Raw genomic sequence first — 21,678 nt, 5'->3', positions numbered from 1 at the left:
ACCACCACTCCAGGACCTTGGCTTTGATCATTTTGATTATGAATGTCACGTTATTTACACTGTCAAATACCTTATCAATTGAGTGGAAAAAGTGTCCCTGCAGATGTTATGCAGGCTAGGAGAAGATTGCTGGCCAGATACTAAGCACCCTTTCCCACAGACCTAGATCAAGCAGTGCAGAGTTTATTATTCAGAAATGGAGAGCTAAACTGAAGGATCTGGCTGATTCCGTACCCCACACTTGTTCACAAGTAGAGCTGCTTTTTTTCCTTAAAGGCGCTTCTCCACATATGTTAAACTGCAAACAGAAGTAAGCGTAACTAAAGCACAGTCATCACTGATTAATATCAAAAAATAGTAACCATGTTTAAAAGATTAGCCAAAGCTGGGCTCAATATTTAATGGAAGCAGATTTGTAAATAGGTTCCTTATTGTGTTGAGTGTTTTTGGGTGGTCACAGCATTCAGTGTAAACATAAAAAGAGACCACACTTGCATTTCTTGTCTGACTTGCTTTAAGATTGCTGAAAGTTTACCTTCATGTGACAGTCTTGTGAAACAGGCAAACAGTCTCTGAGTCTGGTTTGTCACTGCAAACAACTGCTGCTGCAGTTGCTGGAGCTACAAAACATCTCTAACGCCTGCTGTGTTTAACCCTACTCCACTCAAGTCATTACAAAAGCACTGTAGCTGTAGATGCCAAATACATCATTATTTGTTTAGCCATCCAAAAACTACAGTGTTTTTCTTTAACACTGAATCAGTTTCACAATGTTTATCTATGAGCAGAGAGTACAGTGTGAGAAGGTGGACTTACTCTGCAGAGGTTTTGGGCAGCGTGTCACATGAGCTATAGCTGACCCCGCTGAAGGCCTCCTTACAGGGCAATGTCCTCACGCTCTCCAGCCAGTCTCCCATAGTGCTGAACGAGGCCATGTCTGTGCTGTTCCGGTCCAAGAGCAGGTTGACCGGCCTAAAAGAGACAGACAACAAGTTCTCTTACTGGTTCTACAAATGTTATTAATCTTGAATAATGCAGATCAAGTAAGTCAGTATGCATGTTCCTAACCTACACCTATCCACTGTAGAATAGACCACCAGACAATACATTTCATTATAGCGCTCCAGTAGACGCTGCACTAGTTTACCCTGAGGTCAGGTTACCACCCTGAAGAAGATGTCAAAGGGTCTGCAATTCACATCAGGCCTGAACAACGTGACTATTGAGCAAACAACCTCATAAAAGTGCATGCAGCACAGAGCAAACACATTGGGCCAAAATATCCAACTGCTACACTGGCTTACAGGGTCTCCATAAGGAAATACCTGTGGAGAAGAGGGGCTGTTCTCCTCCATCCATGTTATGGAAAACATTCCCTGGCGAAATCCAATACATATTGGAATGTTTATTTTATTGTATAGCCAACTCTAACTATTTCTCTGCTTGTTTCCAATGTTTATGTGCAGATCTGAAGCACATTTATGAGAAAAACGTTGAATCGGTCAATAAATCAATGTGATCCTATAGACATGAAAATTGACAGCACTACAAAAAGTACTACCAACTACATGTACAACTATGAAACATTTAATGGTTTATTGGCATGTTAACGACTTCTTTTATAACCTAATTACATTTAAATATGTTGTAAATTCTGCCTCAGCTGAGAAATATTCCAGCTAAATTAAACATTTCATCAAAACAGATTTGCCTGTTCATTTTGGCTTTAAATATTAAATCTGCTCAGATCTTTCGTTGAATGAAACCCCCCAAACTCTGCTTTCAATATTCAATTATTCAGTGTTCTAGTGACTTTGTCTAAGTGTATGTGACCAACAACATTAATTTGATTAAATTGATTAAATTGAATATTTTGGTCTGTGAAAATATGTCAATGCAAAACGCAATTTTCTTACACAAAGGTCTGTTTTAGACGAGTTCAAATCAGGTCTCAGTGGCTCCAAAGGAACAATGATGGGTGTGCTAACAATTCAGCCAATGTTATAAATACCAAGGTTGATGCCGGGCTAAGGAAAAACAGCATCTGCAATGTACAGCCCAGGGACAAGAACACCTGATCAAAACCAGGGGAATAGAGCGTAGGAAATGAGATTATGGTCCCTCTGGAGATGTCTAATAATAGCAACACAAATAAACAAATTATAATACCAGGAAGTACACCCTCCAGTCACATGTTTCAATGGCAAATTTCAGACAATTATTTAATGGCAGAAAAGTCTAAGCAGTGCCGGCTGGTCACTGACATCAAACGTACCAAGGCTATCAAAGAAAAAGGTGAAAACAGAGACTTCCATATATGTTCAAGAAAACAAAGCAGAGGATGGGGATCATACATCAAAGACCGTCCCTAGAAAATAAGTGGCATTCAATCTAAGACTTCCCCTAAAGCAGAACACTGAAGCCTTGAATGAATATCTGTGGAAGACATGTGTGGCTAATTTGTATTGCAGTGTGCGGTTTGGAGATCTCTGCAGGATTTTTCAAATGACATCTCTACTGTTGTAAAATGAGCTGCTTAAAGCAGAGTCTTATGGCAGACATCAGGTTATCAAAAGACAACAGCACACTGAGCTTGTAGGCTCACTAGCAGAGGATTTGTGTGCTGAACAGATGATCTCATTTTTTTTTATCTCCGTAGGCTAAAACTGGAACAGAACAAGTTTCCAAACCATGATCCACTGAGGGTATTGATCTGAACGCATCACTCCAAGCTTTGCCCTTAACCTACAGAGAATACAAGTAAACTATGGATGACCTCAGTCTTTTTGTTTTTTGTTTTGATGCAGAGGTTTATTTTCAGACTTGTGCTGAATTCTCACCAAAACACATAAGGCACTGAGGGAAGGTTGAACATGAAAAGAAACATCTTTGTTGTTGGAAATGTAAGTGATAGCCTAAACCCCTGTGTCTCAAAAACTGCTGGCTCCTCCACTCAGAGCATTCTCTCTGCACGACTGCAGCAGACACGTGGGAGAGGAAGAGGGGTAAACACTCTCTCCTCTGTCTGTTCTCTTGCTTTCTCTCTCTCCCCATTGGTGTACTGACCTCTAAATAACTGCGGCTGCATAGGATCTTGTTTTTAAAGCTCTCAGGGGAGAGCATAGGGGAGGGAAGGACTTTGCCCCTCTTCTTCACGGGAGAGACATCTGGGCAGTTTCGTCATGGACATGAACACACCACTGGCTGTGAAGGGAGCAGGGTGCCTGCGCCATCTCTAAGCCCGGAGGTGCCCACATTTCACCTCCTGCTGTCTATACAGCACTGTGTATCTCTCTCGTCCCTCCGGCTGAGGGTCAGTCTACAGGGCCTGGGGTCTGGAGCTGGAGCTGCCTGCACTGCTGCTCTATTAGCACATACAGCATGTAGATAAATGAGGTGCATGAGACCAGGCGCAGCTGCGGCTGTAGTCCAGCAACGTCGGCACCTCGGAGCGTGTCTAGCTCAGAGAGCAATAAATCACCTGGACCTGCTGCTCTCTGGCCAGCCGTGTTAAAAGCCAATCAGAAAAATTACAGGCAAACTCCCTGGGAACTATTTGCACTTTCTTAAGAAATCATTAGTCACTGTTATGCACTCAGACATCTTCATAATAAAATAGCTCACTGTTACATTGCATATATCAACACCGCATAGGAAACAGTTGGTTATTTAGTGACCTCAGCCCTGCAGTATTGCACCACATAAATAAAAATGACCATTTCTAAACAGATAGGAAGTGTAAACGTGAATGTCATCTTTGCTTGAGGACAAGTATGATTCAAACTGAATAACTCAAACAACAATATAGATTGCATCCTGGAGACTGGAGGAGCAGGAAGCCAGTGCCTGTTTATTGCCCACTCTGTCTGTCTGTCTGAAGACAATTACTGCAAACTAGCTCCAAAAACAAACACGTCGCGTCCAGCAAAAATAATCTCCAGAAAATACTGATGTTGTATATACAATAGATAATGGGGCACAATGACCAGTGGCCAGATGGAAAAGATGGAAATGCGTATATGAATCAGAAGGATGGACGTAAGTCTGTGAGAGGAAGGGACCGTTTCCTCCTGTTAAGGTTCATGTGAAAGCTCTGCGCTGATGAGCAGGATGTGACACAGAGCAGAACAAGAGTGGGTGGTGGTTTGTAAAGAGAACAATGTTCACCGCTGAGCTGCTCCCTCTGGATGCAGTGGGTGGATGAACCATCCATTACCTGGAGGCGGTGTTGGCTGTGATCTTCAGACTGCTAGGGTTACGGATAAGCTTGTCCAGGATGCTGACAATCTGCTCAAACTTGGGTCGGTTGTTCCGGTCCTTTTGCCAGCAGTCCAGCATTAGCTGGTACAGGGCTGCAGGGCAGTCCATGGGTGGGGGAAGACGGTAGCCTTCGTCCACTGCCTTGATCACCTGATGCACAGAAGAGACATCGCAAAGGTCACTGCAAAGCTGAGGTCTATATTTCAAATGCCAAGTTTATGATGTAGAGAAGTGCAACTTTATTGAACTATTTTGTCAATTTCCTGTCTTAGTCTTTTTTCTACAAATTTCTCCCTGGCTTGCAGGCAGACTGAGTGAAGCTGGATGAAAGCAAAGCAGATTTGCTTTCTTCTTAGCGACAACATGAAATCAACTGTCTCTTGAGAGCACCAGAACTAGCAATGTCTAGCAATGTTGTCCTTTCTTTTGAACCATTGATCATCAAAGCTGCAGTAATTGAGTCAAAATAAACTCTCGTGGCCCCATTTCTGCAGAGTGAAGTCATTAAGCTATAACAATGAGGACACTGCTTTGAGTAAGGGCAGCAATACAGGCACAGACTACAGACAGTAAACAGTTTCAAAGTGATAAGCGATTTCTTAAATTTAATACCAGAATCTTTAAGCTCTGACCGTTCGTCAGCAGGACCTCTGTATGTTTGGCTTAATATGCTCTCCCTCCTCTCTGTCTCTGCATGCCTGAAAGCATTCAGGTGACATTCTCTGTTGAGCCAACCGTCAGTAACAGGTTTCGTTTTGCCACCTGTCCCCTCAACGCCTCACTTCCTCTCACCGCAGGAAGTTCATTAGTTTGCCAGGCTGATGCTGCTCTACTCACATCCTGATTGGACATCTCCCAATAAGGCCTTTCTCCATAGGACATGACCTCCCAAAGTACAATGCCATAGCTCCACACGTCGCTAGCTGAGGTGAATTTGCGGTAGGCGATGGCCTCTGGTGCCGTCCACCTAATTGGGATCTTGCCACCCTGGGGGAAGACAAGTGCAAGAACAGGCTCTCGTTAGCTCTTGAATTCTTTCATGTTTTGGGTGGCTTTGAATGAAGAACATGCAAAATAACATGTGGTTAAATGAGTTTAAGGTTAGCATAATATACAGACATGCTAATACTGTGCAAAAGCCAGGAATACTCATTGCAAATTACAGTGCTAAATCTGGGTAATCTGCATGTAGTCACACATTTTAAACAGGCCACATGTAATGTGTCACAGCATTCAGTGAGGCAGGGAGGAATGTCAAAGTGTTATGCATGCAATGAATAAAATTACGGTGTTGACGTAATCTCTGCAGAGGTAGCATTAGCATTTGTTAGCGTTTATACAGGACCAAGCTGCAGAGCGTCAGAGCCTGTGCGAGTGTGGCTGAGACACAAGACTCGAGCTGCACTGATCCTGGTGTGGGTTCTTAACTCTGGCTGGGCTTCTTTCATCTGCAGAGTGGCCTCCCTGAGGAGCTGCGCTGTATTTACCCAGCTCAGCCTGAGCTCGCAGGCAGGCTGCTGGAGTTACTCTGGGCTCAACCCTCATTGCTGCAGTGAGGGTGGAAAGAAAGAGTGCCGGGGGGAGCCAAAGCCAACCGGCTATCCAGCCAAATCACACAACTCCTGCTCTGCTTTCTCCAAACACACAGACCTCAAAAAAATAAACCCACTTGCATGCAGGTTTCCCCAGTGAGCACACATAAACAGTCCCAGCTCTCCAAGCACCAAAATTACCAGTAATAAATGTACAATTTGACATGCCCACCATCCACTGTCCTCTGGGTTTAATAGAGGGAGAAGGTGGAAGTAGCCACCATCCTCATAGATTTGGAGCTCTTGTAGCCAAGCAATGAGGCAACATGTCAGGGAAGAGAGTGGTGGGGGGTCTCACCGTTACTCTAAAGCCATATATTTTAAGTGGAAGCTGGAATGCTGCTAGCTATAAGCAAATGGTGGGGAACATCTTTGGTTTCCTCTGAGTAAAAATGCAATGAACTCCCTCTCCTCAACACATGCTGTATATCAGCAAGGTGTGGGGTAAATCCTTTGCTCTAAATTAGGCAGTCATGCAATGGATTTATGTTCACCTTATCGGCCTCAGAATTTATTTATATGGTGGCTATCTGGTCTGCAGCAGTGAGACTTCTTATGCGTGCGAGAGTGACATATATGGTCATTAATTTGCGGAGTTATTCACAGAGAGGCTGGCTGAGGGGAGATAGTGAGGTGAAAGCTACTTCAGTCTCATAGCAACTAACCCCTAGAAAAGGGCTAGGAGAGCAGATGGATTTAGCTGTTTTTATGTTCATCTATTCACTTGTAAACAAACAACCCTGGACTGCTATGTTAAGGGACTGGCCTGTTGCTGTGCTGAGCTTGCTGTAAATCTTTCATGAATGACAGGTTTAGGAATTCATGACTGGAACAAAAGATGGTGTTTTTCAGTTGGAGCGCGTGTTGATGTAAGCTATCACTCACTCTTGTTGTGTAGGCAGCCTCGGGGTCATCCTCAAGCACCCTGGACAGGCCAAAGTCAGAAACTTTGCACACCAGGTTGCTGTTGACCAAGATGTTGCGGGCAGCCAGGTCTCTGTGCACGTAGCCCATGTCTGAGAGGTATTTCATACCTGACGCTATACCACGCAGCATGCCCACCAGCTGAATCACTGTGAACTGAGCATCATGTTTCTGACAGAGAGAGAGAGAAAGAGAGAGAGAGAGAGAGAGAGAGAGAGAGAGAGAGAGAGAGAGAGAGATTTATTTTCAAGGAAAGGAGAGCGTGAGACACAGCAAGAGAGTGAGGGGAAAATAGAGAGTGAGAGAGTGAGGGAGAGAGTGAGGGAGAGAGTGAGGGAGGGAGAGAGTGAGGGAGGGAGAGAGTGAGGGAGGGAGGGAGGGAGGGACAGATGGAGGGTGAGGGAGAGAAAGAAACAGAGAAACGATCAAACAAGGTGTTTCATATCTATGTACTATAAAACTACTCTAGGAAAAATATTGGAAAACTGATGAGTTCATACATCAAACCATGTCTGAGCATTCCAATGACATTTTACAGAGCTTATTGTGGATGACATCTCAGTTGCCTGAACAGGCAGATAGCTGAGAAAATTCACCACCGAGCGGATAAAACTAGAATCAGATATGATCCATTCAAGAGCTGCTTGCAAGTTGTTACAATTTGAAAATACAAATAAGACACATACACAAAAACAGATCAGCGGGTGCATATCTGAACTGTTTTCCTTCCTTTTTTTCTGAGCCTCACTGGCAGCCTGCTGCTGTTTACATTGGCATGTTTGAAAAGGGCTTTTATATGTGGAGAGGTGTGCTCAGGACTCGGAGAGGAAGCTCTTCAGGAGGAGAGGAGAGACAGACCGGATGAGCGAGATAGCATTGATTTGTCAGCAAGCTCGGGAGAAAGAGCCTTCTTTACTAAAAACAGGCAAACTGTACTCTCAACAGACGGCCAGTGTGAGAGATGCTCCTTTTCTCTCCGTCTCTTTCTGTTTCTCCTTCTCTGCTGCCTTCTGTATTTATCCCTCTCTTTCTATGCGAATAAGAGAAAGCAGGGAGCTGTGTTTATGTACTGCATACAAAATAAGTTTAGATGAAAATAAATCCTGGACCACCTGGAACCGACTGGAGCTCGGAGAGGTTCAAAGTCTTGCTAATAATAGTGACATGAGCAGTGGCGAGGAAACGCATTCAGGGGAGGATGACAGTTTTCTTTGATAGAGTGCAGGCCACGCTGAAATGCGCAGGAAATTGCTCCAGAACACTGCAACTGTTCTCTCTTTTTTTGGAAGTGAGATACTGTGCAGGCGCATATGGAATACAGTTCAGATTGGTCCTGCTAAATCGAGCCTGTCTCTGATCATGATGTTTTAATGCTATGCTAATTTCAATCATACAGAGCCTGTATTTAACTGCAATTGCAGTGTGTAACTCCAGTGCTCTCCCTTTCCTTGTCCTGAAGCAGAGGTTTTTCATAACAACTCTGTACTCTGCAAAATGGACAAGACAAGGCATATAGTAAATCCTAATTTGTTTTACTGCTGCACTAAGTGCGATGTACTCTGAGTATGAGTAGGAAAAAAGTCGCAACATGTGCAATAAATTTGAATGTGATCATCTTGTTCTACAAATAGCAGATTGTCTGGCATGGCCCCGGTGGTGGTAAATGGTTGAAAACTGACAGAAAGGCTGGTAAATTCATATGTCAGGTGTAGCATTGCCAAGGCTGGATTGCGGCAGCCAAAGGTTAAGCTGACCCATTTAATGAGCTCATTAGTGCGTTTATCAGCACTTTTCAGATGGGCCGTCCCCCTGCATGGCACACGTGCTACACAGCCTGTTGTTTGCTTGTTTGTTTTCGCAGTGCTTATGTAGCCATAATGAGAAGTCATTTGAAGGACAGAGCATGCCCAGTCTGTTTAACTGGCATGGCTGGGCAGGCAGGCAGAAGGCCAGTCCCCCCACACTGTCACAGCCTGTACATTTGCAAATCTGTGCCCCCTGTTTCTTTTCTCTAATAGGAGCCTTTGCTTTTTGTGAGTGAATCAGGCCGTGGTGCAGATAAGCTTGAGTAAACCAGTGACACCTAAAAGCTTCTGAAACACAGGTAACATCAGGATCTTTTTTAAAGAAGACTGACTCTTTTTTCTATGGAAAAAAAAGACACAAATTAAGACACACTGATCACTTTACATAGTAACTGCCACTGTCTCCCAATCAGTTCTCTAAATAGCAAATAGATACAGAAGTGAAGCATCAGACAGCAATTTGTGACTGTTTGTGCAAGTGAAAGTGAGATGTTCTAAGCAACAGAGAGAATTTGGAGCTAGCTGTGATGAGCAGGTACTCTGCAGGGATGTGGGGAAGAAGCGGAGGGGGAGAGAGAGAGAGAGAGAGAGCAGGAGAGGGAGAAGGGTATTTAAATCAGTTTAAGATGAGACCTCTGCGCCGTTCCTGTGATCATACATAATGGAGGCTCATTAACCGCTCTCAGCATGTCATACTCACTCGTAGGAAGCTGTCCAAAGATCCATTCTCCATGTACTCTGTCACTATCATCACTGGCTTACCTGGGGAGAGAGAGAGCGTTAGATAGCGACGATTTGAGAGAACCGAAGGCATTTTCTGAAGCTTTTGCGGTGTGTTGACTGGAGCTGGAGCTGATTTGAGCAGGGTTTGCTAATTTGAAAACTAATGAGCCATTTTGTGACATTTGAAGAAAAAATTACATACATTTGGATTAGTTGAAACTGTGGCTTGTTATTTCAAGATGTATGCCATAGTCATTATGCTGTAACTTTGCAAAGTTATTTCTATAATGACAATGTTTTAGTTGAGATGAGATTTAGCGCTTTCAGTGTGGCTACACATGGGTATTATAAAAAAAGGCCCAGGTTTAACAGCTGCGTTTTTTACAGGTTGGAGGAGTGAATTGGTCAGATTGGAACTGCAAACTGGGCCAGCCCTGGAGCTTTCAACATGTTTGAGCCCCCATGACAATAGCAGGGTTCGCAGTACTTGGGCGCACTTCTTCACACGACACCTCCGACATGGTGGGGTCAGTCGTCATAACCGTGACTTACTGTGGCCTTGGGTTCAAGAGCGCTTCCTGCAGGATGAAAAGAGCCTCTGGCTGAATTTAGAGGGCCCTCAAGGTCAGCTGTCACTGTCTGACAGCTTTATTCCCTCTCTCCGCTGGCCATAAATTACTGCTTTTATCATCTGCACCTTATTTCAGTGCCTGTTGAAGGTTCATGTACAAAAAAACGTCTTTAACCCATTAAACTTTGCCTAGGAGATGGTTTTATCACCATCATACTAGATTTAAAAGGAAACACCTATAATATCAGCGCTGCATATCGGTGCTGTCCTAACAAACCCAAATCTCCAAAATGGTAACTTCACAGGAGAAGACACAAATCCTCTTCTCTTTTAATGTGAATGTAGCAAGGTCTTATTTAATTAAAGCTACACTACGTAAATTTGGGAAATTTGGAGACCTCACTGATGGAAATGTGCAATTGCACGCAGGGTTCAGAAGAGCACTGTTTTGTAACCTTGGTTGTGTTTCCAACCCTTTCTCTGAGCAGATGAGCCTGATGTTTATGAGTGTGTTTAAAGAGTACACAAAGAGAGAGATGTGTCTTCTGAGGATGTAAGTGAATGATCTACTGTTGTGATCATATCTTCATCAGCATAATGTTGATTTTGCATTTGAGACCTAAACACTGAATCAGAGCTTCTTTTTAAGCCTGTGTGTGTGAAGTTAAAATGTAAAGATGTATGAACTCCAGCAAAAACTCCAGCAAAATCTGACCAGATGCCTGACTTTTTCAATTATTATTTCAGGCCTTACAGGGTGACTTGCAGCAGTGCACACACACAATATGTTAGTGTTTTCTTGTCTCTTGGCTCAGTAATACTACTTCTTTCAATTTTAACAAAAAAAAGCTTACATAGTGCAGCTTTAAGTAATTTTTGTACCATTTCTGAAAGTCTATTCATCATGATATGTTCACACAATATAAAGAGCAGCTGCTGTGTTCAAAGAAAAATGCAAATAGAAAAAAACAGAGATACATGGTTTTGATATGACTGAGACGATTTCCACATTCAACATAATAAATGGTTCTGCCGTCACTGCGGGATGCCAGACACTTTCTGACCACGTATGCACAAATTCAGAACAGACCAAACACACCCAGACATTCAAAATGGAATCCAGATTATGAGGAGTTTATTTCTGATATCAGAATCATTCGTCCCCTCTGGGAAACAAAAAGACACAACTGAAGTGTGAAGGTCTGCTCTACCTGTTTGCTGCTCGCAGCGGTAGCTTGAGACAAAAAACAATGGCTGGCTTTGATCCAGCATGTTAAAAAAAAATGGGCATAATGCAGTAACTGCAGTAAGAGATTATCTGCTGAAAGACAAAAGGTGATTAAAGTCAAAAATTGGTGGTTTTTGCCCCAGCATGAAAAGATTTAAAACACCTTATAATGCACAAACTAAATTTGATGTGGGATGTGAACCACTTAGTTTCAAAGTTTCAAAACATAACATATATGGAAATTAGTTGGCAAAAACAGCCTGTTTTTAATTCGTTTTTACAATGTGAAAAAAAAAATCAACAAATTTACATACTATATCCAGCCTACAGTAGTTTAGCTCTGCTCATTCACATGAAGTTATAAGGAGTGTTTCAGTTTGGACTGTTTTTTAATTGAATGAAACAGGCACAACTGGCACAATACAGGTCACCTAATTAGAACACAGGTCATTTACATATATCAGTTTTAAAGTCACAGGTACAACAGCAGCCTGTTTATTTCTAAAGGAGGTTGGAGAATGGTAATGTAAAAATGAAATATGACTGTTTTTGGTACAAAAAGCCACACAAACATCTTAAGCAGACTTCAGGGAAAATAAATAAAATACAAGAAAAATGCAGGAATTGCCCAGAACAGAGCTGTTACCGCAATATGCTTGGCTGACAGATGGTCTTATTTCCTCTCTTTACTCTTCCAAACATGTGCATGTAGCAATGTGAACGGCACACATCTGGCCACAGAAGACCTGAGCTGGAGCTGACAGCACAGCACAGTGATAAACGGTGTTTATAAAATACACACAATCAGCACGAGCAAAGTGGACCAACACGGCCTGCTTAATGAAAGATGTTGAGTCATACACGGCTTGCTATCTCGGTGGGAGCTGTTTAGACCCCAAGGTTTACTCCACAGAGCAGACGATCAGTCCAACCTGTTACATGTCAAGATAGGTCTGCCCACCTCTTTCTCCAAACACGAGGGCCTTTTTTACTGCAAACAGTCAGAGACACTATTAAACACACTCTTCCATTTCACTGAGCTGCGATAGATAGGTCCTTTTATTTCATCTGACAGCTCTTGTGGTTTCTGATGATAATAATAATAATAACTCTCTTGCTGTAAATGTTTGATTCTGAAACTCAGCTCATAATCAGTATCGCAGCCTCTGTGTCCCTGTGAAGCACCAATTGCAGCTCCACAAATATTTTGCCAAATGCAGGGCCAAAAGCAGCAGGTTAAATGGGGTGTGAAAGTCTCTGGATTATTAAGAATTAACAGGGCCGAGTTAATAAATCACGTCACGTCACAGGCTACAGGAGACGCATGCCAGCCTCCCCTACAAACACTGCCAAAACCCTGCACACCAGAGCTGCTTTCAATCACACACATGTGCTGAATGTACAGCCCGTCCCACTCTCTCCCTCTCTCACACACACACGCAGACACTCAGTCTCAACATCAGTAACAATCGACAGTCATTTACACTGAGCTTTCTTATTATTTACAAGCCTAATAAGTGTAGACCATTGTAAGATTTATTAGACAAACATAATCCTCATTTTATGAGGAATTGTAGACATGAAAGGAAATTTTTGCATTCCTTTCTTTGCAGCGTTCAAGGCAAAATGAATCAAAAACTTGGCCAAGAGTTTGAAGAGATTTTTTTTTTTTCTGTTAGACTTCGCCATGCAAGTTGTCTAATCTGCAAAACCTGAATTTTATGACAACCACTACGCAATACTGTAAGTAACAACAATAAAAAAATAAAGAAAAAAAACAACGACTGGTTTTAATCTATTATGTTCATATTAAAAAATGCATACTATAACTGCAGCGAGAGATTGTGCTACTGAAAGACAAGAAGAGATTAAAGGAGAAATTGGCATTTTTTGCCCCAGTATTCACAGTGAAGTTTTCAGAGGAATTATAGACATAAAATTAACATTTTTTTCATTCCTTTCTGAGAACTGTGTAAGACAAAATGAATAAAAAAAATGAGTTTGAAGGGTTTTTTTCCCCCTTATTAGACTTGACCATGCAGGTAGCAGTAATTTTTTGACATTTACTTCACAACACAAAATGTGACCTGTGCAAAAGTTATGCCACATTTTATATTTTAGGTTTTATTTTTCCTAACATGTTTAACATGTTTAGTGCACAGAAATTGTGCACTAAAATAAATACCATATTTCAGTTTGTTCCTTGTAGAGGATGTGCTAATTTCACCAAGAAAATCAACAAAATGTAATTTGACTTGGGGTGTTCAAACTTTTGCATACGACTGTACACACACACACACACACACAAAAAAAAATAGAAAGTTGCATGACCACTACTACACTGGTTAATAAATGTTTGTTATAAAAAAGATTACGGCTGCTTAATTTTTTAAAGTCATTTGGACTTTGTTTAGAAAGGTTTTATTGCAGCAGTTTTATTATCTTGAGTCTAAGCTATTTCTTGACTGCCTCCATTCTTAACCGATGTGCAAAATGCTGGATTCAGTTATTACTTCAGTTAAAAGTGGGCAGGGCTATTTAACAAGCAGAAGCAAAGTCAAGGTTACGATGAAGTTTAATTGAAGCCCAAAGTTCAAAGCAATTATTTCTATATTCCATCTGACCATAACAATCACTCCATTAGAAGAAAAAGCCTAATCTGAAAAACTATCCCATTAAAGAGCCTCCTGAGAGGGATTGTGGTGTGGATTAGAGACAGAGGCTTTGATCATGCCAAATAATGGAGATTGATCTGCCGAGATTTACGACACCAGGTGAATTCTGTCTCTTTGGAAACTGGCCCAAGATTACAAGAAACAGGTCAATAAAACAGTGGCTTTCCCAAGGAGGGAATTTGCCAACTTCATGACATTCACTAATCTATAACTGGAAACAGCTAATATTTAATACAAGACCCTCCCAAAAGGGGCTTGCACTTAATATGCAGCTCGAAACCAAAACTCAAAAAGTTAAAGATGATAAATGAATCCTACACGTGGATTAAACACACCATTCTGCACCAGAGAGTCATTATAAGTTATCCTTCCAGGCTTAGTGAAAGTAAAACATTCATCTCACTCCCTTTAGCATGAGAATGAAAAATGGCATGAGGAAAAAATTATAATAGTTTAAACATGCACAGTGTAGCTGAAATGTATGGAAAGACACTCACTGCGAGTGACCACGCCTTCAAGTCTGATAATGTTGGGGTGGTCAAATTGTCCCATGATGCTGGCCTCGCTCAGGAAGTCCCGCCTCTGCTTCTCTGTGTATCCGGCTTTGAGAGTCTTAATTGCCACACAGATCTCTTTCTTAGAGGGCAGTTTCAGACGGCCACTGCACACCTCCCCAAATTCACCTGCAAACATACAATTGTGGAAAAAAGTGTCTAAATAAATTATTTTTCATTTTGATAAATATTCATATCATAAGTGAACCACAATTAATCTATCTCTGTCATAAGATAAGTGCTGAAATAAAAGATTAACTTGGAGATCTGGATATTTTTGAAAGCACCGTGAGACAGAAAAAGGCATTAGTGTCTTGCTGTTCATGTACAAATTATGTATTCCAGTGTCTTTAATTTGATTTATGAGGCACACTGCTATGCAGGTGGGATTTTCATAAGCTGCAAGGCCACTTCAAAGTTCTCTGTAGGAAGCCAGATACCTCTACAGAGACGGGTGGTGACAGAGCCCTGGATAGAGTTTTGGGCAAAGATGATGTCATTACACAGCTATCCAGTCAAGAATCCTGTTCTACTTACGTAATTTAATGCACAATTATTTCCCATGCAGGTTTGAAGAAAAGGGTGAAGTCCTGGGTTGATATCTGGAAAAACTTCACTGGAAAATTTGCAAGCTGTCTAAACAGCCGCCCCAGTAGACTTGGCCAGTGTACAGACAATACCGACCATCCTGAAGTTTTAGCTTTGCCTAAGAGTCTACAGAAGTCAGGCTGATACGTGATGCAAGTTGCATCTTCCATTCACAACAGCTACAGTAAACAGTCAAAGATTATTTTATCACTAGTAACCTGCAAATAAATCTTTTTTACTTTCAAATTGTCACAAAATCCAAGACATTTTTTACAATTACATGTAACAGTATAGCATCAAAAACTGTTATGAGGGAGAAAGCACTTATCTGTAAGTCATAAAGCCTGATGTTTGTGTAATGGCTTTACAGTGGCATCTTAAGAGCAAACCTATAGAGCATTGTCCCATTATTTGCCATGTTCTCTTGCATTGGTCTGTGCAGCTATAAATCACAAGGCATTATCTTGATGTGTGCTCTACTGTTTAAGACATCAGGAACGTGGAGTGCCTGGGAGAGAACGAGCTACAGGGGGTGAAAAATAATATCCCAGCTGGAGGTACGCTCCGCTTACCCATACTCCCCTGCTTCGGCAGCAGGCACTCTATTAAAGGCAGTGAGGCGGTGAGGATGAGCACTGGGAGCGATGCTCTCCCCATCTCACTACTCACAATCAGAAGCACACACTTCCAGCTGAGGTGCTAAATGATTCTCATTTACATTGCCTGCCACATCTGTTATAAATGCATCCTGTCCTCTTGCAGGTAACGGTGTATTATAGCTCGAGAGATTGAGGGACGACTCTGCATACCTGCACCCACTACTTTGTCGATGGCGATGCAGGATGCATCAAGTTCTTTGGCGAATTCGTGCACCGCCTGACTTGGGTCTTCATAAGTGTGCGGATCCACATAAGTTCTGATACCAGGCAGTCGCACTGAAATGAGAAATTGTTTGTTATCAAAACTGTTATAAAGGTAACTGGGGAGCTTGGTTTTCATCACTGGTTACATTATCTAATTGAATATGAAGATTCTCTGTACTAACTGATATTTAGAACTTAATTACAAACATCCATTCCAAAATTGGAATGCAAATGAAAACAGAAAACAGCAATTTATAAACCACCTCTACAGGCATTTAAATGAAAACAGTACAAAGACAAGATATTTAAACGTTTTACATAATCAATTTCATTGTTATTGCTCATTCTGAAAGTGATTCCAGCAGCACATTCCTTAAAATTTTGAGCACTGGCAATTTAAAACAAGAAATAATGTGAAATGTTAAAAACAAACAAACAAATAAACAAACTAAAAAACTGAAAGACTGAGTCCTTTATAAACAAGTATGAGTCGAAGCTCGCCACTTGTCTTTATAAAAATGCACCCGTGAGTAACCCTGCGGTTTAAGAACAACGTTCCTCAATTACTGATTGCAAGGCTTTTAGGTGTTTCACCCTCTACGGGGCATAATATCACCAAAAGGTTCTGGGAGTGTGAAGAAATATCTGTGCGTAAAGGGTCCAAAGGTCTGTGACTTTCAATCCCCCACACGGCACTGCATTAAAACCTTGGTATGCTTCTGTGGTGGATGTCTCCACACGGGCTTAGAGATATATATACACCTTTAGTTGCTGCATCTACAAATGCAACTTAAAACTGTACTACACACAGTGGAATCCATATCTCAACAGTGTCCAAAAACACAGAATCTTGACTTCTTTGGACTCAAGCTCATCTGAAATGGAGTGATATACAGTGGAAACGTAAGACCTGTATATCAGAAGAATGTTATAAAAAAAATCTGCTTTCAAAACTGCATTGATTGGTGTCTTCAACCCCCAAAATGCATATTAAGTGTTGTTAAAAGGAAAGATGATGTCAACATGCTCCTGTCCCAACTTTTTTGCAACATGGTGCTGGCAAAAAATTTAATTTAATTTAATTTAGAGCATATATTTACATATCATGTTCTTGTACATGTTCTCAATTTTCAATTTAATTTTCATGTTTAAATTTAATGTAGAACTAATCAATGCTTTTTGTTTTTATTAGTATTTCGCATATTGTTCCAACATTTTGGAAATTAAGGTTTGTACATGGTGATTAGCCTTAATGTAACAAAATAAAATTTTCACCCTTACAAGTTAAAGTCTCAGGAAAAGTTGAATCCTAGACTTTATAAGACACGTATACTTACAGTGGCCATTGCCAAAGTGAAGTCTCTTTTCGTCTGGATGTTTGGATTTGCTGTATCCACAAAACCTGCCAATCAGAATGTTGAAAGGTAATAATTAACGTCAAAGACATTTATGTGAGCCTTTTGCTACTCTACACTATGTTGGGCAACATGTAATGACTTGAGTAGACAAAAGTCAGAGCCAGGCAGGATCTGACTGTTTTGCTTTGCTATGAGGCATTACAGTATTTTGGGGTCTTATAATAAGCCAGAGATTTATGCACTCTTTCAACAGTGCAGTCTGCCAAGATCAGCCCCTCTGCATGACTTGACACTCTAGCTCTCACAGTGCCCGTTACGCTAAGTAAAGCAGAGGCAAGAAAAATAATACAGCTTCTGCCAAGCGAATCATCCAGAACTATATATATAGGCAGTTGACATGCAGGGGCATGATCTTCAACGTGCACATCTTCATCCGGAAGATCCGAGGGGTGGGGAGGAGTTGGGGGGGGTACAGCAAGGGACACATATAATGAGGAAGTGACAGCTTCAAGATGGCCACACTTAAGCCCTGTGAAGTTGTTGTGTGAGTGACAGACGGACCTGCCAATCACAATGTAGAGAACCACTGTGAGAAGGATGATGGCCACAGCAGAGGAGATAGCAATCAGCACCACCTGACTGTTCTCGCTGGAGATTGAAAAGGCTGTAAGAGAGAGAACGAGATGAATTAGATTGAATCAGATTACACTGAACTTACAGAGTAAGAAGTAAAATGTATCTTACTAAAACGTTCTTTGACAATTTTTAATGCACAGGTTTAAAAAAGAACAAGAACTTTCTTCACAGGGAACAAATATGCATGTGTGTTCCACGTTATGAACAGAGTGTAGTATGAAAGTTTTTTCTTCATTGCTGTTCAGTGCCAGGTTAAGTAACACTCAATTTAAATACTAAATCTAGGGCAACAAGTAGAAGACAGCCCAGAACACATTTGTCACCATCCTTTATCCCTCTTTTCATCCATTTCTGACAAATAACCATCATTTTATATAATTATCAAATCATATTTACTCCAAAGAAACCATATTCTCTTTAAATGACTTTTGACAAGCCACTAGACTTGAACTAAAGAGAAGGAAAGATCTGGCGACTGAGAATCAGGAACCCAAATTTAGAGCTTTTTCTGCTCAGATTAACAGATGAATAATGGGAGCTATCATCTCAGGAGGACTACGCCATCATTTTACATTTCACATTTGCTATGCATATGGAGGTCTACAGAGGCATGACCAGCTCAGTAACCTGCGGAGAAGAAAGCGACTGCCGCCTGCACTGTATCATTCCATTCCATGACTGTGCATTGATTTCCTATAAATGTTTCATTAGGAAGAAGGGCATAGGAAAAAAAAGGTTCTGCTCTGAAAACAGATATACAGTATATCAAATGCACACGCTACTCTATGTGGCTTAATGCTATAATCATGATGGGACCTTCCTGCCATCAATAGTGACATGGCCTGAGAGGCATCCAAGATTATAATGTAACTGAATATACATAACTAGTTTGTGTTTTTAAAATGCAGTGATATAAAATACTGTTTTCAGTGCCTCAATACTAAAGAAACTCCTTTTTCGCAGGATATGACAGTGTTTTTATGTCGATTCACAAGGGATTCATATAACCTGGGTATATATCTATGGTGTGTTTTATAGAAGATAAAAGGTGGTTGAATCTTTTCTGGAACAGGAGCATGTAGTCAAAAAAAAATGACTGACATTGTGCATTCGGATGGAACTAAAATCACTGAGGAACTGGTAAATGCAACATTACCCCACATTTAAAAAGAATCCCGTCCAAACAGTAGTTAAGACAGTTACAAAAATAGCAGTAGATAAAAGGCAATTTTGAGAAAAGCAACTGCATTCAGCACAAAGAACACAAAAATGTAACATGCTGACAGTACGCATGTTGGAAACGTACAAAGGCATTTACTGGATGCAAACAGAGCCCATGCTTCACTTCAAACATCAATGCCTTGAAAAAAGATCAAGGGATTTCTGCATGACTAAGAATCTTCAATTCTAACAATTATTATAGATTACTACAGGATACTACACACGGATTATAGATAAGATTACAAGAACTTTATATAGAGAGGAAATATTATACATTATTATAGCACTTATTGTTTACTGTATGCTTTTTTTAAGGGTGATAAAAAAGAAAAATAACCATAATGTTAGATTTTGCATATCTTCATAAACTTTAAAGCTAGTCTTATAAACCTTTAAAGTATCATCTCTTGTTAAGCAAAGTGAGCAGGTTGCATATAAGTAAACAGATATGCAAACAACACACTGTTCAAAGGTTTGGAATTTCAATTAAAAAACAATTTTTTAGATAAATGATCAAAATGTGTTCAGTATGCTAGTCATGTGTAGTTTTAAAGTTTAAAAAAACATTAGTAGGAAGCTAGGAAGTCTCTCAGAAAAATTGAAGAAATTGTAGATGTCCAGAATTATGAAAAACTGTGATCCTAAAATTACTCAGAAAGCCGTACAACAGCAAGAAAGAAATTACAATAAAATTTATTTTTGAGATAACTTGACCAAAATGATTGTAAATAGATAATTGCTAGGTGTGTAACAATGCACTCTGCCCACAATTTGAGAGTATTTTGAACAAAATTTGGAATAATTTGTGGAATAGTTTTACATTGCAATATCATGTCACGATGCATTATAACCCATAATAATTACTGTATATAGTAACAAAATCCTTGAAATACTGAACAAAACATCAAAAATGCACTTGGTGGCTAGTTTTTAGTATTAAACTCTGATCCAGAGGAAACTCAGCATGCCTATGAAACAACTGTCTAAACAATAGTTTTGTAGATCCACAGGCCATAAAGTTACTTTAGTACAGAAAAGGCCTGCACACCAATCAAAAAAGGCAGAAAATAGCATTAAAATAGCTCTTTAACAGGGAGAAACAAATTCAAACTATTTTAACCCTTTTTATTTAGTATGTGGCTTTTTCTGAACTAAATCTAATATTTATATATCAAGAGCTTCCAATGGGAGTGTAACACTTAATGCCCATTGTAATGAAAAATAAAGTGTGTAATGAGTCTTCAATAAGAAAAAAAAGTCCTAACTTTGTACCTGTGAACTCAGACTAACTCACAGACAGAATCATATTCTTGGTAAATATGAACCCTCTGTGCTGAGAGAAGGAGCTGTTTAGTGCTTACAATCTGGGCTGGTCTCAAACTCGAACTTGCGGCTGCTGCTGCCGTAGCCTGCTGCAGTACGTGCTCTGATCTGCAGCAGGTAACTGGTGTCAGGTTTCAGTCCATTCAGAGTGACATTGGTGCCCTTGGATCTCAGGATGGTGTAGCTGGTCTCTTGTTCCTGCTTCAGAAAACAAGAAACAGGAGAGAGCGAAGGAGAGAGATGTTAACATCACAGAGATAACTATGCAGCCAGTTGAGATGAGCAAATTCAGTCCTAATGAGAGCAGAGCACCTGTCCAGAGAGTATTTGTGTGGGTGGCGGGGGCCATTCAGCATCACATTGGGTCAGTCCCCCTGGGTTGCAAAAAATGTGTGCTCGTAATCAGGCACGTCCCAGACTGCTGGGGACAGTGCCAACTCAGCTTGATAAATTGCCACCTTTATTTTTTATGGCTTTTCTAAAGATCTCTGCAGTACAATGATCCTCTCTACTGTGCTTAAAAAAAAAAAAAACTACAGCGGATTTATGGGGCGTCTTTGCTTTCAACCCATTGTTTCCAGATGTGCCTCTGATGGGGTAAAGAGGAGAGCAGCAAAATGAACAGGGTGTGGAGCATTAAGCCATTGACTGTAGGGATTTCAGCAAAGCAGGATTTCCTGCTAACAACAGGATCACTCAAACTTCATCCTCCATAGTTGTGCTCATCGTCTATCAGCTTTAGGTCGAGGAAATGTCAGACTTGGATTCAATCAAAAAGTCCTTTGCATCTTGTGACATCTCTGACATTTTAAAACTACCACACTCAGCCATACTATTGTAATTACATAACCCCATGCTGGAGTAATTAGCAGCAAATAAGATTTCTGAAAATGCTTTTGAAGATTTTGCAAGCACTATTGAGTTTCACATCCAGACAAAACATACTAACTGATAAGTGCTGGTACACCATAACTGGCAAGTGTTACCAGATGAGAGAAAACTGTCTACAGTTACATACAGTGATTTGTTTTTGCATATACAAACAAATAATGCATATCAACTAAAGAAATCATCAGTGTACAAAAATGAATATACATTATTAACAAACTGCATGGTATAAATATGTATTTTCTGTTGTTCAAATGCATCTATACAGTAGCAAAACTGACTACTAAGGATTGCTTTGGGACTTGCACTGCAGGAATTCTCATACAAAAGCATACACATGCAGTATTACTTAGCAAAGTCCACAGACTAAACCAAACATCATGACCCAGGATTTGTCTAGATCCCCACTCCTTCCTCTTAACAAAGAGAAGAGGCCATTTCAAATCACCAGACTTTACACAGAAAACAG

At 40.7% G+C, this 21,678-nt stretch overlaps 1 protein-coding gene across 4 annotated transcripts in view; it reads right to left on the bottom strand.

Moving 5' to 3' along the window:
• Positions 1-21,678, bottom strand: part of epha3 (eph receptor A3) — a 90,628-nt gene that overhangs the window by 7,123 nt on the left and 61,827 nt on the right. For 2 of the 4 annotated variants that reach the window (XM_036563535.1, XM_036563462.1), the window contains exons 7-16: positions 20,360-20,522; positions 17,703-17,805; positions 17,121-17,185; positions 15,730-15,855; positions 14,276-14,461; positions 9,282-9,343; positions 6,738-6,947; positions 5,098-5,247; positions 4,217-4,410; positions 817-972 (exon numbers count right to left, since the gene is read on the bottom strand). In XM_036563535.1, the coding sequence (XP_036419428.1) occupies positions 817-972; positions 4,217-4,410; positions 5,098-5,247; positions 6,738-6,947; positions 9,282-9,343; positions 14,276-14,461; positions 15,730-15,855; positions 17,121-17,185; positions 17,703-17,805; positions 20,360-20,522 (1,415 nt within the window). Of the gene's footprint in view, positions 1-816; positions 973-4,216; positions 4,411-5,097; positions 5,248-6,737; positions 6,948-7,467; positions 9,122-9,281; positions 9,344-14,275; positions 14,462-15,729; positions 15,856-17,120; positions 17,186-17,702; positions 17,806-20,359; positions 20,523-21,678 lie in introns of those variants that run through there. The other 2 variants (XR_005006831.1, XM_036563606.1) reach the window with 2 other exon arrangements.

This window comes from Colossoma macropomum, unplaced genomic scaffold, assembly GCF_904425465.1.
Source record: "Colossoma macropomum unplaced genomic scaffold, Colossoma_macropomum, whole genome shotgun sequence".
NCBI classification, from domain to species: Eukaryota; Metazoa; Chordata; class Actinopteri; order Characiformes; family Serrasalmidae; genus Colossoma; species Colossoma macropomum.
Note: the sequence above shows the minus strand (reverse complement) of the source record. Positions and strands in the feature narration are given on the sequence as shown.